Raw genomic sequence first — 14,505 nt, 5'->3', positions numbered from 1 at the left:
GCATGGACCACCTTTTGTGCAAAAGGTGCCCTGAGAAGGTGTATGTCAAGTCTGAGTTTTTAATTCGCAAATCTTGGGAAGGAGACGAGCGGTCAGCCATTTTTTACCTTGAAGGACTGCACAAAAGTCCACAGCAGAATGCGGATGGTGTAACCTTGGCGGAGCAATTTGATGAGACGGGCAGCCCTGAACAACTTCAGAAAACTCATGTTGAAGCTGCTGGTATTGACCAGCTTTCAAATAGACACAGAGAGAAAGAGAGATGGAGAGAGATCAAACATTTTAAACAAAAGCAAGCCAAGAAGCAACACACTTATCTCTGTGCCCTGAATTCCAATTAATAATAATAATAATAATAATAATAATAATAATAATAATAATACTTTATTATTTATACCCCGCCCATCTGGCTGGGTTTCCTCAACCACTCTGGGCGGCTTCCAACAGAAGATTAAAAATACATTAAAACATCAGTCATTAAAAACTTCCCCTCAAAGAAGGGGCAATAGAAAGGAGGAAAATTTCACCTTGCTGTCCGTCAAGATAATTTCTGTAATGCTGCCAATCACGGTGATGAAATCGAAGATGTTCCAGGTGTCGCGGAAATAATTCTGAGGGAAGATCGGGGGGAAGAATAAACCGTGGTGTGAACATCCAAGTAACAGCAAATATAGGGTGAGTCCTTTAAAAGAGGCCCATTGGATACAGAGTAAACATGTTTCATGGGGCCACTTGTAAAAGACTCACCCTGTACGAAGACAGGCTGAAACCAATCCCATGAACAAGGGACAGTGTACATTTGTATGAGGTACATTCACTATAACTGGTTTATATTTATCGATGGAATTCACATTCTCGGCAGATTTGCCCTCATTCTATTTGGTGGCTGCCTTCAAGGAACAGGCACCTCCTGTTCTATTTTGTGGAACCACATCAAAGAGGGGCATAGCACAACATTCACCCCAAAACTAAGGATCAGAATGGATATGCCACCCATTTTTGCCAAAGCAACATAAGGTTGGCAGAGAAATGGAAACAAGAAGAATTACCGATGAAAGAAGAGTGGCAAATGAAATTAATGGACTGTGCAGAATTAGACAAATTAACTGGAAGAATTCAAAACCTGCGGAACCAGAGATTCTTAGAAGACTGGAGTAAATATTTGAACTATCTAAAAAGCAATTGTAATAAACAGATTACGCTAGTAGGACTGCAAGAAGTTCTGTAAGGAGGATTATGTGAAATATTGCAAGGAAGATTATTAAGAGAATTATTACTTAATGATAATTAAAAGTAATAGAGAAATTAAGAAATGCAGAATAAGTGCTAAAGAATGGAAAATCTTCAGAGGTTGTTGATGGAAGTCTAAAATATTGTGTAAGGTAAGAATTTATGTTAAATGATTGTTGGAAATGATATGTTAAAAAAATCAATAAAAATGTGTGTGTGTATATATATGGCAACATAAGGAATTTAATTTGGGGGGATTATTAGGATTTATAAAGAGAAATGCAAAGCTTAATATCAAATATCTTTTTTGGGGGTCTCAAAACTAAAACATTGATCTACATACACTGAGAACACAGGGAAAAAAGAGAGAAAAAGAAAAGCAGGGAAAAAAGAGAGAGAAATACAGAAGAAGAAATAGACAAGAGATTAAAGGAATCTCTTAAAACAGGCTTCCTCAACCTCGGCTCTCCAGATGTTTTGAGACTACAATTCCCATCATCCCTGACCACTGGTCCTGCTAGCTAGGGATCATGGGAGTTGTAGGCCAAAAACATCTGGAGGACCAGGATTGACGAAGCCTGCGTTAAAACAAAGCTGGGAATTTTATTGAGGTCCTACAGATCCCAGTTCAACACTGTCAGACCACATACATTCTCATTAACAGATTCCAGTAACTAAACACATGTCAAATATATTGTACAATGGATCGTAAACATAACTTGCTCTCCAGGAGCCTCATGAAATATAACCCTTCGGAATCTGGCATCTAGTTCATAAGATACCCAGGGAGCGAAACAAGAGCCACATCTGTTATAGCTTTCCTTCAAACTTCTGGGAACTTGGACATACTTAACTAACTCGATAAAAACAATTGATATGATCCAGTAGTACAGGGCATTTTTATTTGATGCAACTGAGGCTGCCGATCACCAAAAAGCTAATTCTCCCACCCCCTACAAACTCTGTTACTCACCAGAAAGCCAAAAGCTATAATTTTCAGGACACATTCCAGTGAGAAAACCATGGTAAAAGCAATGTTCAGGTACTTCAGAGCTAGTTCGTAGGTGTAGGGAGCAGAATAGTACTGCCAAGAGAGAGAGAGAAGGAAAAGAAGAGTTATCATATCCTGGGTCCCACTTGTATTAAAACAACCACTCAAGAGGTTTCCTGCAAGGGTTATATTTTCGCATGCGTAATTTGGATGCAAAATTCAGTTAGCAACTAAAGAAAAACAAAACTCCACACATCTTGGATAAATCAAGTGAAACGTCCACACATAACAATGCCCAGCTTCTACAGAACTGGTTTGTTTGAACATCTTGTTGAGACATTGAGTATGAGCAGTTTTTGGAGTGAACCATTAGTGGGTTGGCAACAAGCCAAGTTAAACAGATTACATGAGAAGTCTGCTTGGAGACAGGGAAGCCTAGCAACAGGTGGTGATTGGCTAAGTTCTTCCTTATAAGCAGTAGGACACAGCAGTTTTGTTGTTGGGAGTGTTGAGTTTAGAGTAGGAGTTTGAATCTCGTCTGTGAATATAGTAACTTGTACAAAGCTGTGCTTTACTCTGCTGTATATAATAAAGCTAACTAAAAATCAAGGTACTCGTCAGCAAGTTCTGTTCCTGTTCGTCGTCCTGGAATTCACTGATTTGGCAACTGGTAGCAAGAGTTATGGGATGCGGGCGGCGCAGTGGGTTAAACCACAGAGCCTAGGGCTTGCCGATCAGAAGGTCAGCGGTTTGAATCCCCACAACGGGGTGAGCTTCCGTTGCTCGGTCCCTGCTCCTGCCAACCTAGCAGTTCAAAAGCACATCAAAGTGCAAGTAGATAAATAGGTACCGCTCCGGCGGGAAAGTAAACGGTGTTTCCATGCGCTGCTCTGGTTCACCAGAAGCCGCTTAGTCATTCTGGCCACATGACCCGGAAGCTGTACGCCGGCTCCCTCGGCCAATAAAGCAAGATGAGCGCTGCAACCTCAGAGTCGGTCACGACTGGACCTAATGGTCAGGGGTCCCTTTACCTTTACCTTTAGCAAGAGTTATGGTTGAGCTCCATCAACACATCTTTACCCAGTTTGGCATTCTCTGTGACTTTTTATTCACTGTGAAGCTGCTTGGGACATCCATTCTGATTACAAAGTGTGGCAAGTGATAAAGGCCTGTGGAATTAATTGCCGCAGGGTGCCAGTAGCACAGAAGAAAGGCAGTTGCTACACAACCTATGAGAATATAGCTGATGGGGTGTGTGTGTACACTTGCACATATATATATATATGTGCATATGAGGGGAAGTTATGAAAACACTTGAAAGCACAATTGAAACACACATCAAGTGTGGTCTTATGATGTTATTGCTAAACAGATTGGCAAACAGCGAAAGCTGTAGGTGGACGCGTCACACGTTGCATGGCAGCAAGCTCAGGTTCGACAAAAACTGCACACTTGACAGGGACGCATAGGAAGTGATAAGGTAAAGGTAAAGGTACCCCTGCCCGTATGGGTCAGTCTTGACAGACTCTGGGGTTGTGCGCCCATCTCACTCAAGAGGCCGGGGGCCAGCGCTGTCCGGAGACACTTCCGGGTCACGTGGCCAGCGTGACAAAGCTGCATCTGGCGAGCCAGCGCAGCACACGGAAACGCCGTTTACCTTCCCGCCAGTAAGCGGTCCCTATTTATCTACTTGCACCCGGGGGTGCTTTCGAACTGCTAGGTTGGCAGGCGCTGGGACCGAGCAGCGGGAGCGCACCCCGCCGCAGGGATTTGAACCGCCGACCTTTCGATCGGCAAGCCCTAGGCGCTGAGGCTTTTACCCACAGCGCCACCCGCGTCCCTATAGGAAGTGATGGCTTCCTGTATATATGTGCATAGGATCCATGCTTGAGAATAAGTGATGGTCACATTTACACACTAAATATTTAAGTTAACGTATGTATGCTTAAGTGACTTGAGACGTCCATCCAAAATACAGTTGTACCTTGGAAGTTGAACGGAATCCATTCCGGAAGTCCATTTGACTTCCAAAACGTTCAGAAACCAAAGTACAGCTTCTGATTGGCTGTAGGAAGCTCCTGCAGCCAATCAGAAACTGCAAAACCTGTGTTGGATGTTCGGGTTCCAAAAGAACGTTCGGAAACCGGAACACTCACTTCTGGGTTTCGGTCATTCAGGAGCCGATCTGTTTGGGAGGCAAGGCGTTTGAGATCCAAGATATGACTGTATAGGATAAAAGTGATCCTTAGTTGCATCCCCAAATGTGGAGAAACCATTGCTTGGAGGTAGAGCATATGCTTCTTTTCCATTTAATGCATTTTTAACCCACTCTTCAGCCAGGAAAGGCTCCCAGAGTAACTTACATAAGATCAATAAGAAGTCAATTCTTGATATTAAAATTGCACGCAGAAGGTCCATCTTCCATCCCTGGCACTCCCAGGGAGCAGGGCTGGGAAAGAACCTTTGCCCAAGACCACAGAGAGATGCGAACAATCAAATTAATCCAGGGATGGGGAACCTCTGACTCTCAAGGTGTTACTAGACTCCCATTACCATCATCCCCAAGCTCTACGTCTAACAGTCAGGACTGACGGGAGATGGGAGACCTGGATGGCACTAGGTTCTCCATCTGTATGAAATGCTGCTCAGGTTCTTCCCATCATTCACAGTTCTCAATTGCTTTGTTTTATAGCCAAGGAGCTGAATCAGGAGGGAAGAGAAGGCATCTCCCAGGTGGCAACCACGCTCAAACGTTAACTTTCTGGTTGTGCAAGATCACTGTAATTGCCAGGAAGCCGGTCAATGTCACCCCAGGCTCTCCTCACCTTCATCATTAGAACCACAGTGTTCAGTGCTATCATCGCCATAATGGTGTACTCAAACGAGGGGGAGACCACAAAGTGCCAGACCCGGTACTGGAAGGTGTGCCGGTTTTGTGGCATGTAGCGGGTGAGGGGTTTGGCACTGATGGCAAAGTCAATGCATGCTCTCTGGAAGAAGAAGAGGAAGAGGAAGAGGAAGAGGAAGAGGAAGAGGAAGAGGAAGAGGAAGAAGAAGAAGAAGAAGAAGAAGAAGGAGGAGGAGGAGGAGAAGGAGAAGAAGAAAATAAAGACTGTCAGTTGGCATCCAAATTATTGCCCCCATTTCTAATTATTGTATTGTTGCGAACTCACAAAAGTATCCCCTTCCCAACTTATACAATCATACCTCATGTTACGTTTGCTTCTTGATACGTTTTTTCAGGTTGCGTCCCGCGGCGACCCAGAAGTACCGGAAAGGGTTACTTCTGGGTTTTGCTGCTTGCGCATGTGCAGACGCGCAAAATGACATCATGCACATGCGCAGAAGTGGCAAATTGCAACCTGCACATGCGCAGACGCACCGCTGTAGGTTGTGTTCTATTCATGTTGCGAACGGGCCTCCAGAACGGATCCCGTTCATAACCAGAGGTACCACTGTAATCATGAGACGCTTCTAGCCAGCCCTGGAATATTGTGAATCCAGATGTTCAAAATGCTTTGGAAGTATCTGCCTAGCTTCTCAAGCAATAATAACAATGCCACCCCTCTCTCACCACAAGCCTGCCCCATTTGCGCTGCAGCGTTACCTCGTTCTTCTCGAGGCTGCACTCCTCCATCATTTTGTCTCCTTGCTCCTGGAAAGTGATGATGATGAGAGCCACAAAGATGTTAACAAAGAAAAAAGGGAAGACCACAAAATACACCACATAGAAAATGGACATCTCCATGCGGTTGCTTCGGCTGGGGCCGCGGTCCTCCTCAGTCACATCCACCGAATGCTGCAGAACCCTGGGAACACAGGGAAAGAAAGAAAGAAAGAAAGAAAGAAAGAAAGAAAGAAAGAAAGAAAGAAAGAAAGAAAGAAAAAAAGAAAGAAAGAAAGAAAGAAAGCACAAAGTGTCACATGGAATCATAAAACTGGAAGAGAACACAAGGGTCATCTATTCCAACTCCCTGCAATGCAGGAATGTTTTGTTCAACATGGGACTTGAACCCATGACCTGAGATTTAGAGTCTCACCCTCTACTGATTGAGCTATCATCTACCCTTTGCTGATGGCTCAACCATTCTCAGAGCATTCCTAGAACACTGCACAAAAATAACGTGTGGCCCAGTTTAACAGCCTATCTACACATCTATTTATTTTTGAAAAATATTTACCGTATTTTTCGCCCCATAGGGCGCACCGGCCCATAGGGCGCACCTAGTTTTTTGGGGGGGAAATAAGGGGGGGGAATTATTTCCCCCCCAGGCGTGGGGCTGGGGCGTGGGAAGCCCGAGCTTCCCCCGACCCCAGCCCCCAGAACAGGGAAGTCGCGCAGCTCTCCCACGGCTTGCAGAGAGCTGTGCAAAGCCTGCAGGCAGCTCTCCATAAGCCGTGGGAGAGCTGCGCGAAGCTCGAAGCCTGGGGCGCGCTGAGCTCAGCACGCCCCAGGCTTCAGGATGCAGGCAGCTCTCTGCAAGCCGTGGGAGAGCTGCTCGACTTCGCGCTGGGCTCCCACAGCTTGCGGATAGCTTCCTGAAGCCTGGAGAGCGAGAGGGGTCGGTGCGCACCGACCCCTCTCGCTCTCAAGGCTTCAGCGAAAGCCTGCATTCGCCCCATAGGACGCACACACATTTCCCCATCATTTTTGGAGGGGAAAAAGTGCATCGTATAGGGCGAAAAATACGGTATATGCCATCGTGTAAAAAAACACCATTGTGGTTTACAACAACAATTACAGTTCATAAAAACACGTCAAGAATTTTAAATTTTGACACTGAAACATAAATGTGCCAGGCGTTCCATTATGTTTTGGACTAGTTAAGGCTAAGCTCAAACGCTTCTGCTACTAACCTCGCTGGAAAGGGCAAAAGGAAATACTCACTGCGGCCACCCCTCTCCGGTGGAGACAGTGAAGAGGGTAAGCAGAGCCCACATGATATTGTCATAGTGGAATTCGTGGCGCTTCCATTTTCGGCATTTCACTTCCATTGTGTTTTTCTCGTGGTCCACATAGTGGCCTCTGTAAGATGGAGAGAGATGGTGATTAGCCTTTTGCTGCCACACTGTCAGGGTGAAAGAGGTCTAAGCCGATACTGTAAACAACCCTGTGATCCTTCAAGGAAGTGTGGTACATACATTTCATAAATGATAATAATGACAATAATAATATGGGGCCATTTGATTCTTTCCTTTTCTTTCCTTGAAAGGGGTGTCTTAAGTCCTGACTCGGCCAAGTAAGTGTGAGAAAGAGGACCCCAAGGGAGCAGAAAAGACCATTTACGTATGGGACCACAGCTGCTGGGATGCTATTGGCCCAGAGATGGAAAGAAGATAAAGTCGCTACCAGAGAAGAATGGCAGATCAAGTTGATGGATTATGCTGAATTGGCAAAAAAGAATCAGAAATCAGGAAGACCAATAAGGAATGGGGGAAAATATAATTTATCTTAAAAACCATTGTAAACAGTTAAAACTGTAAGCAGGAGTGGAATAACACTTGTAGTTTAATGGTGAATTTTGGACATAATGGAGATGTAAAAATATTGGCTTATTATAAAAGATGCAGGAGGAAATGATTTACAATAGGACCCACAAAGGAGAGGAAGAGGAAGAGGAAGAGGAAGAAGAAGAAGAAGAAGAAGAAGAAGAAGAAGAAGAAGAAGAAGAAGAAGAGGAGTAGTAGTAGTAGTAGTAGTAGTAGTTTGGATTTGATATCCCGCCTTTCACTCCCCTTCAGGAGTCTCAAAGCGGCTAACATTCTCCTTTCCCTTCCTCCCCCACAACAAACACTCTGTGAGGTGAGTGGGGCTGAGAGACTTCAGAGAAGTGTGACTAGCCCAAGGTCACCCAGCAGCTGCATGTGGAGGAGCGGGGAAGCGAACCCGGTTCACCAGATTACGAGTCTACTGCTCTTAACCACTACACCACACTGGCTCTCCCGGAAGTCCAGGAGATTCCTTGGAATCTTGTTTCTATGTTATATATTGGATATGTGATTGTAAAACTTTAATTTGAAAACCAAATAAACATTTTTTTTTAAAAAAAATGAAATAAAATAAAGGGAGTGAGAAAGGCGAGAAGCAGGAAGAAGACATCCAAAGGCGGGGCAATGCTGTATCTATAGTGCACAACCCACGTTTATGTGTTGGTGGCGGCAGCCTTTGTTAAAACTGGTCCTGCCCAAAGCAGGCAGGGGGATGGATGACTCCTAGAGTAATCAGGTGTGAAACACAGCACACAGGGAGAGGCGGCTCTGAAATCCTCCCTCTGGTTGCCAATCACCTCCCCACAGTCTTTCCCCCAATGTCACTCTCACACCGCCCAGGCTTTTAATGTCAGAAGGGTGCTGAGTTGGGGGCAGAAGTGCAGGTAGTAGTGAGGAGAGGATTATAGGGTGGCAGGCAGCCGATTCCAGGATGGTTCATCTTCCCTTCCCTATGAGCCTCTTTCACTCCAAAAACAGACCTTCCACCGCCCTCTGGAAATGAGACAGAATAGAGCTTTTTGGATTTGATATCCTGCTTTATCACTACCCTAAGGAGTCTCAAAGTGGCTAACAATCTCCTTTCCCTTCCTCCCCCACAACAAACACTCTGTGAGGTGAGTGGGGCTGAGAGACTTCAGAGAAGTGTGACTAGTCCAAGGTGACCCAGCAGCTGCATGTGGAGGAGCGGGGAATCGAACCCAGTTCACCAGATTACGAGTCCACAGCTCTTAACCACTACACCATACTGGCTCTCAGGCCCAGATAGTCTGAGTCTTGCAGTGGGGTTTATATCCAGGTGTGGTTTAGAGCAGGGAGATTACAGGTAAGGCCTGGATGTCCGTCCTTGCTCCACCACAGCAGGATTAGTGCAACCTGAAGAAAAATAAAACTGACAGATCGAGATCAAGCCTTCTGCTCTAAAGAAAAATATGAGTCCATGCTTCTCCTGGGAGTTTTGGAGACCGTTTCCTCCCTTTATGGACCTTGGGTCATAGAATCATAGATTTGAAAGGGATGAACTGGATGAGAAACTGGAGAAGGCCCTCGGGTTTAAATGTCCATGGGGTGAAAGGGTAAAAGAGTATTGGGAAATGATCTATAATGAATTGGAAAAAATGTTTAAAATTACTTCCCCCAAAAAAACAGATTCCTTTTTGTTGGGAATAATTCAAGATGAAATCCCCAGGTGTCAGAAAAGGTTATTTGTGTATGCAGCAACTTTGGCCCGTGTTTTTTTTAGCCCCAAAATGGTAAACGAGTGAGGTCCCAACCAAAGAAGAATGGCAACTTAAGTTGACAGAATACGCACAACTTGCAGACTTGACAAATAGAATAAGAGAACAAGAAGAACATACATTTAAAGAAGATTGGATAACGTTTACTGAATATATGGAAAATAATTGTGTGCAGCTGAAAATGCTGGCATTGTTAAGAAAAATTCAACCGTGCAAGTAAGTTTTGATGGATGCAGTAATGAACTACTGAATGGTATAGTTTTTGTAAAATATGCAGGGATTTAAGATATGTAAAATGAACCATGGAAAGAGAAGGGAAGTCACTGGTATCTTAAGAATGTAAAATGAATATCTGAAATTGTAAAACAGTAATATCTATCATCTATCTATCATCTATCTATCTATCTATCTATCTATCTATATCTATCTATCTATCATCTATCTATATCTATCTATCTATCTATCTATCTATCTATCTATCATCTATCTATCTATCATCTATCTATCTATCTATCTATCTATCATCTATCTATCTATCTATATCTATCTATCTATCTATCTATCATCTATCTATCTATCTATCATCTATCTATCTATCATCTATATCTATCTATCTATCTATCTATCATCTATCTATCTATCTATCATCTATCTATCTATCATCTATATCTATCTATCTATCTATCTATATCATCTATCTATCATCTATCTATCTATCATCTATCTATCTATCTATCATCTATCTATCATCTATCTATATCTATCTATCTATCTATCTATCTATCTATCTATCTATCTATCATCTCCATGGAGTGGATGGGGGCAAAGTCTGCCGGCTCAGTGTGATCCATCTCGGGGGCGTACCAGCACCACAACCTGCCTTCCATTGGTCAAAGGGTTCACCCAGGTTGGGGAAAACCCCTTACCACTAGTGTACCCACCGGATCCTGGGCTGATGCTGGTGCCATCCTGCAAAGGCACCCAACCAGAGGTAAGTGTCATTGTGCCACGATGCAAGGCTAGATGCTTTGCGGTGTACTTACATGCAGTCTTTCTCTGTATCTTTTGAACTGTCCGTACAATAGAAGAATTTGCCCTTGAAGAGCTGGACGGCGATGACCGCAAAGATGAACATGAAGAGCTTGTAGACAATGAGGATGTTGAAGACATTCTTCAACGAAGTTACGACGCAGTCAAAGACGGCCTGAGGGGGGAGGCAAACCCAAAGGGTGCGATTCATCATAGGGAAAAGCAACCATGGACACAAACTGCCTTGTCAAAGCATTTTCTTCACCCGCATCAAGGCAAGCAGCATGTACAGAAAGTGAAAATCAAGGAAGAACAGGCCTAGCCAGCGTCTCTGGCAGTGCAGAGGGCGACAGAGGCTCTTGTAAGGGCTATATCAAAAAGAGAGATTTGAGCAGGTAAAGCTTCTCTCATCGCTGCAAAACAAAGGACGTATCTTTTCACCGCAGGTGTTAAACAGTCACTGCAAGGCCATCTAGGGAACTGTAGTTTTGCAAGAAAGGGTAGGGGTCTGTCATACCCAATGGCAGTCCCCAGGATTCCTTGGGAAGCAGCCATGGCAGCTAAAATGATATGTACACCAACTAACTTGGTAATCCAGATTTGGTTGAATTGTACCTGCCAAATCTTCCTATTCTACGCAAACGTTAGTGGGATGAAATCCCTGTTCTCCATTGCTCTTTGTTATGCTAGCCGAACAAGTGTTCTCTAATAATAATAATAATAATAATAATAATAATAATAATAATAATAATTTATACCCCTCCCATCTGGCTGAGTTTCCCCAGGCGCTCTGGGCGGCTCCCAGTCAAATGTTAAAAACAGTAAAGCATTAAATATTAAAAACTTCCCTAAACAGGGCTGCCTTCAGGTGTCTTTTAAAGATAGGATAGCTGCTTATTTCCTTCACATCTGAAGGGAGGGCGTTCCACAGGGCGGGCGCCACTATTGAGAAGGCCCTCTGTCTGGTTCCCTGTAACCTCACTTCTCGCAATGAGGGAACCGCCAGAAGGCCCTCGGATCTGGACCTCAGTGTCTGGGCTGAATGATGGGGGTGGAGACGCTCCTTCAGGTATACTCTTAACAAAAAAGGCAGCTGACAATGGCAGCGACTGCCCTACATTGCTCAGGGGGGATCTGCCCTGAACAAAGGTGACTCATCTGAGGGAATATCACAAGTTAAAGCAAGAATACCTTGAGTTTGGGCAACCGCTTGATGGTCTTCAAAGGCCTCAAGACTCGTAGAACACGCAGAGACTTAATAGTTTTTATGTCCCGACCTTTGTTTGTCCTGTACAGTTGAGAGGAGAACAAAACCGCCCAAAACAACAAAACAAAACAAAAGGAAGAGAACAATATGAACCCCTCAAACACAGACTGAACTCAATGCAATGCCGCCGCAAATTATTACTTTCTGACATGTGCACAGGTTGAAAAAACTGGATCAAACTTGACCTTCTGGGTGGGGTTAGAAAACACATTTATAATATTGCACTACTCTGTGGTTTTTAACACAGAGAACACCTTCCATGCAGACTTCCCTGTTGAGGAAGCGCTGTGTGTTGTAAGAGATTCTGGAGGGTGCACAACTCATGCAATGTGTGGCGCATGCGAGCATTGTTGGGATTCACCCCACCGCTTAGGACATTCCCAGCAATTTTGCTGCTGCCAGTTTGGAAATGGGGATTGGTGAACAGGCTGTCATACTGGGAAGCTTGCCTGCTCCCAGCGATGCTCTCATTGCAGGATCACAGGGTTTTGCAGAATGCTGCGTGAAAACCACGGGGCCGTGTTTGAATCACGATACAGTAGGAACAGATTTTAAAATTGAAATTATGGAAACCATGGTCACGAGCCTCAGGCAGCCTGAAATCATTAAAAAGCAAACAAACCGGCAACAGCTTGCATTGACTGCCTATTATTGTGAGAAAAGAGTGAGAAAACAAGGTTAAAACAGGTGACCGGCACTCCTGCTGAGTTAGGCCATCTGCCGCAAAGGCATCAAGCCACCATGCTCTAGTGACCTGAGCTCACATGCCAGGTAGGTTTGAGCAATTCTCTCGCTCTCTCTTTTAATCAAATGGCAGCAGGGAAAAATGCCTCTTTCCCAGCATGCTGTTAAAAACAGTTCTATCGGTGTAATAATCTATAATTATAACCAGTGCTTTTTTTCTGGGTATAGCCCTAAACATTTTGTGAATCTAATGGGAGAGGAAACTAATTTTATTTTATTTTTTTAAAAAAATATTCTCTAGCATGGTGAATTGTCAGTTGCTACCTCCGATGGCGGCCTCATTTCCTTTCCCGGTGTTTCCCATAGCTATCAACTTGCAGATTTGAAAATAAGGGACCAGCAGCCTTGGAAATAAGGGATCAGCAGCCAAAATAAGGGATTTTCAGAGCACAGGTATGTTCAACTTCTGAGCCCCTCCGAGCCAAAGGCAGAAAACCCAGTCAGCAGCCAAACAAAGCCTCAAGTGGTGGTTCCCACAGCGCAGCAACCCAGCAAAGGGGATGCAGCAAGGAAAATCACCGCTACCTCTCCACTGGGAAGTGCTGAGCAAAGGTGAGTCCCCAGGCAACGCGGCCGATTTGATCAGCACAAAGCATGCAAGCTCCACCCCCCAGTTGTTCTTAGACTCCTTATTGGGTGAGCAACGCAGCCAAGCAACACAGTTGGAGCCTCCCTCCTCCCTGGCAGGCAGGCAGGGAGGGAGGGAGAGGAGCTGCTTCCTTTGAAACCCGGGAAATTTAAGGGAAATCATCAATAAGGGACAGCAGTGGGACACGGCGCTGGGATAAGGGACTTTCCTGCCAAATAAGGGACGGTTGATAGCTATGGTGTTTCCCGAGCCTCAGATGGAAGCAAGCGTTTAATGTGTGAAGCAGTGTGGGATGTGGATGTGTGGTGTTTTTACTGATGAAAGTTGGGAAGATGTTAGTGCACACAACCTCATGCCCATGTGGAAGTCACTGGGAGCTGTGTAATATGAGGTAATGCATGTTCTTTGTACCTTTGTCCATTTACTGCATTTATTTTCCCCAACTTGAACTATAAAATGGTGATTTTCTCGAGTCTAAATGAGAGTACCCCTAAACATTTTTTTTAGAAAAAAGCACTGATTATAACACATAAATAGTGACCTCTTTCTTATATATAGTGGCATGCAAGGATAAGCATGTGATTAGGATGTAGAGTCTTCCATGCGTGCTAGAATGATCAAATGGAACACATTTCCAACCCAATCCACTCATTCGGTGAGGAGGGGAGAAGGACTTAAAGTTCATGGAAGGAAAGTTTCCTGCCCTTCTCTTCCTTGGCAGCTCCCCAAAAGCCTTTCTGGAGCGTGTGAGAGGACTGCTGGGGAAGTAGGGCATTGTCCACAATTGGGCTTGGATCACAAGATCACAAGAGGGTGTTAGCTTAAGGCAGGCATGGCCAAACTCGGCCTGCCAGATATTTTGGGACTACAATTCCCATCATCCCTGACCACTGGTCCTGTTAGCTGGGGAGGATGGGAGTTGTAGTTCCAAAATATCTGAAGGGCCAAATTTGGCCATGCCTGGCTTAAGGGAAAGTTTCCTGTCCTCTCCTCCTCACAGCAGCCTGCCATGCCAAATTTCCACCAGAAAGGCAAAGCACTTTTACCATGAACTAGAAAGGGCAATACAGTGGTACCTTGAGTTACAAATGCCTCAGGTTACAAACGCTTCAGGTTACAAACTCCGCTAACCTGGAAGAGTTACCTCGAGTTGAGAACTTTGCCCCAGGATGAGAACAGAAATCGTGTGCCGGCGGCAGCAAGAGGCCCCATTAGCAAAAGCACACCTCTAGTTAAGAACAGTTTCATGTTAAGAATGGACCTCCAGAACACATTAAGTTCGTAACTAGAGGTACCACTGTACTTGCAAGGGGGCAGGTATCCATTTCTAGATGACGCAGTTCTCATGCCAGCTGGTGATGTGTGCGTCCCTCAGAAATGTTTGCACATGCCAGACCCACGCACCACCCTTTCCCATTATCTGAACAGC

The 14,505-nt window shown here is 44.7% G+C and overlaps 1 protein-coding gene across 5 annotated transcripts in view; it reads right to left on the bottom strand.

Moving 5' to 3' along the window:
• Window positions 1–14,505, bottom strand: part of CACNA1E (calcium voltage-gated channel subunit alpha1 E) — a 484,689-nt gene that overhangs the window by 55,259 nt on the left and 414,925 nt on the right. For all 5 annotated transcript variants that reach the window (XM_053391318.1, XM_053391316.1, XM_053391315.1 and 2 more), the window contains 8 exons: window positions 11,668–11,764; window positions 10,491–10,651; window positions 7,110–7,247; window positions 5,829–6,030; window positions 5,047–5,211; window positions 2,204–2,314; window positions 528–611; window positions 108–233 (listed from right to left, as the gene is read on the bottom strand). In XM_053391318.1, the coding sequence (XP_053247293.1) occupies window positions 108–233; window positions 528–611; window positions 2,204–2,314; window positions 5,047–5,211; window positions 5,829–6,030; window positions 7,110–7,247; window positions 10,491–10,651; window positions 11,668–11,764 (1,084 nt within the window). The remainder of the gene's footprint in view (window positions 1–107; window positions 234–527; window positions 612–2,203; window positions 2,315–5,046; window positions 5,212–5,828; window positions 6,031–7,109; window positions 7,248–10,490; window positions 10,652–11,667; window positions 11,765–14,505) is intronic.

The sequence above is a fragment of the Podarcis raffonei genome, chromosome 6 (genome assembly GCF_027172205.1).
Source record: "Podarcis raffonei isolate rPodRaf1 chromosome 6, rPodRaf1.pri, whole genome shotgun sequence".
In the NCBI taxonomy this organism is placed as follows: domain Eukaryota; kingdom Metazoa; phylum Chordata; class Lepidosauria; order Squamata; family Lacertidae; genus Podarcis; species Podarcis raffonei.
The sequence above is the reverse complement of the archived record's forward strand: the minus strand, read 5'-3'. Positions and strand labels throughout refer to the sequence as shown.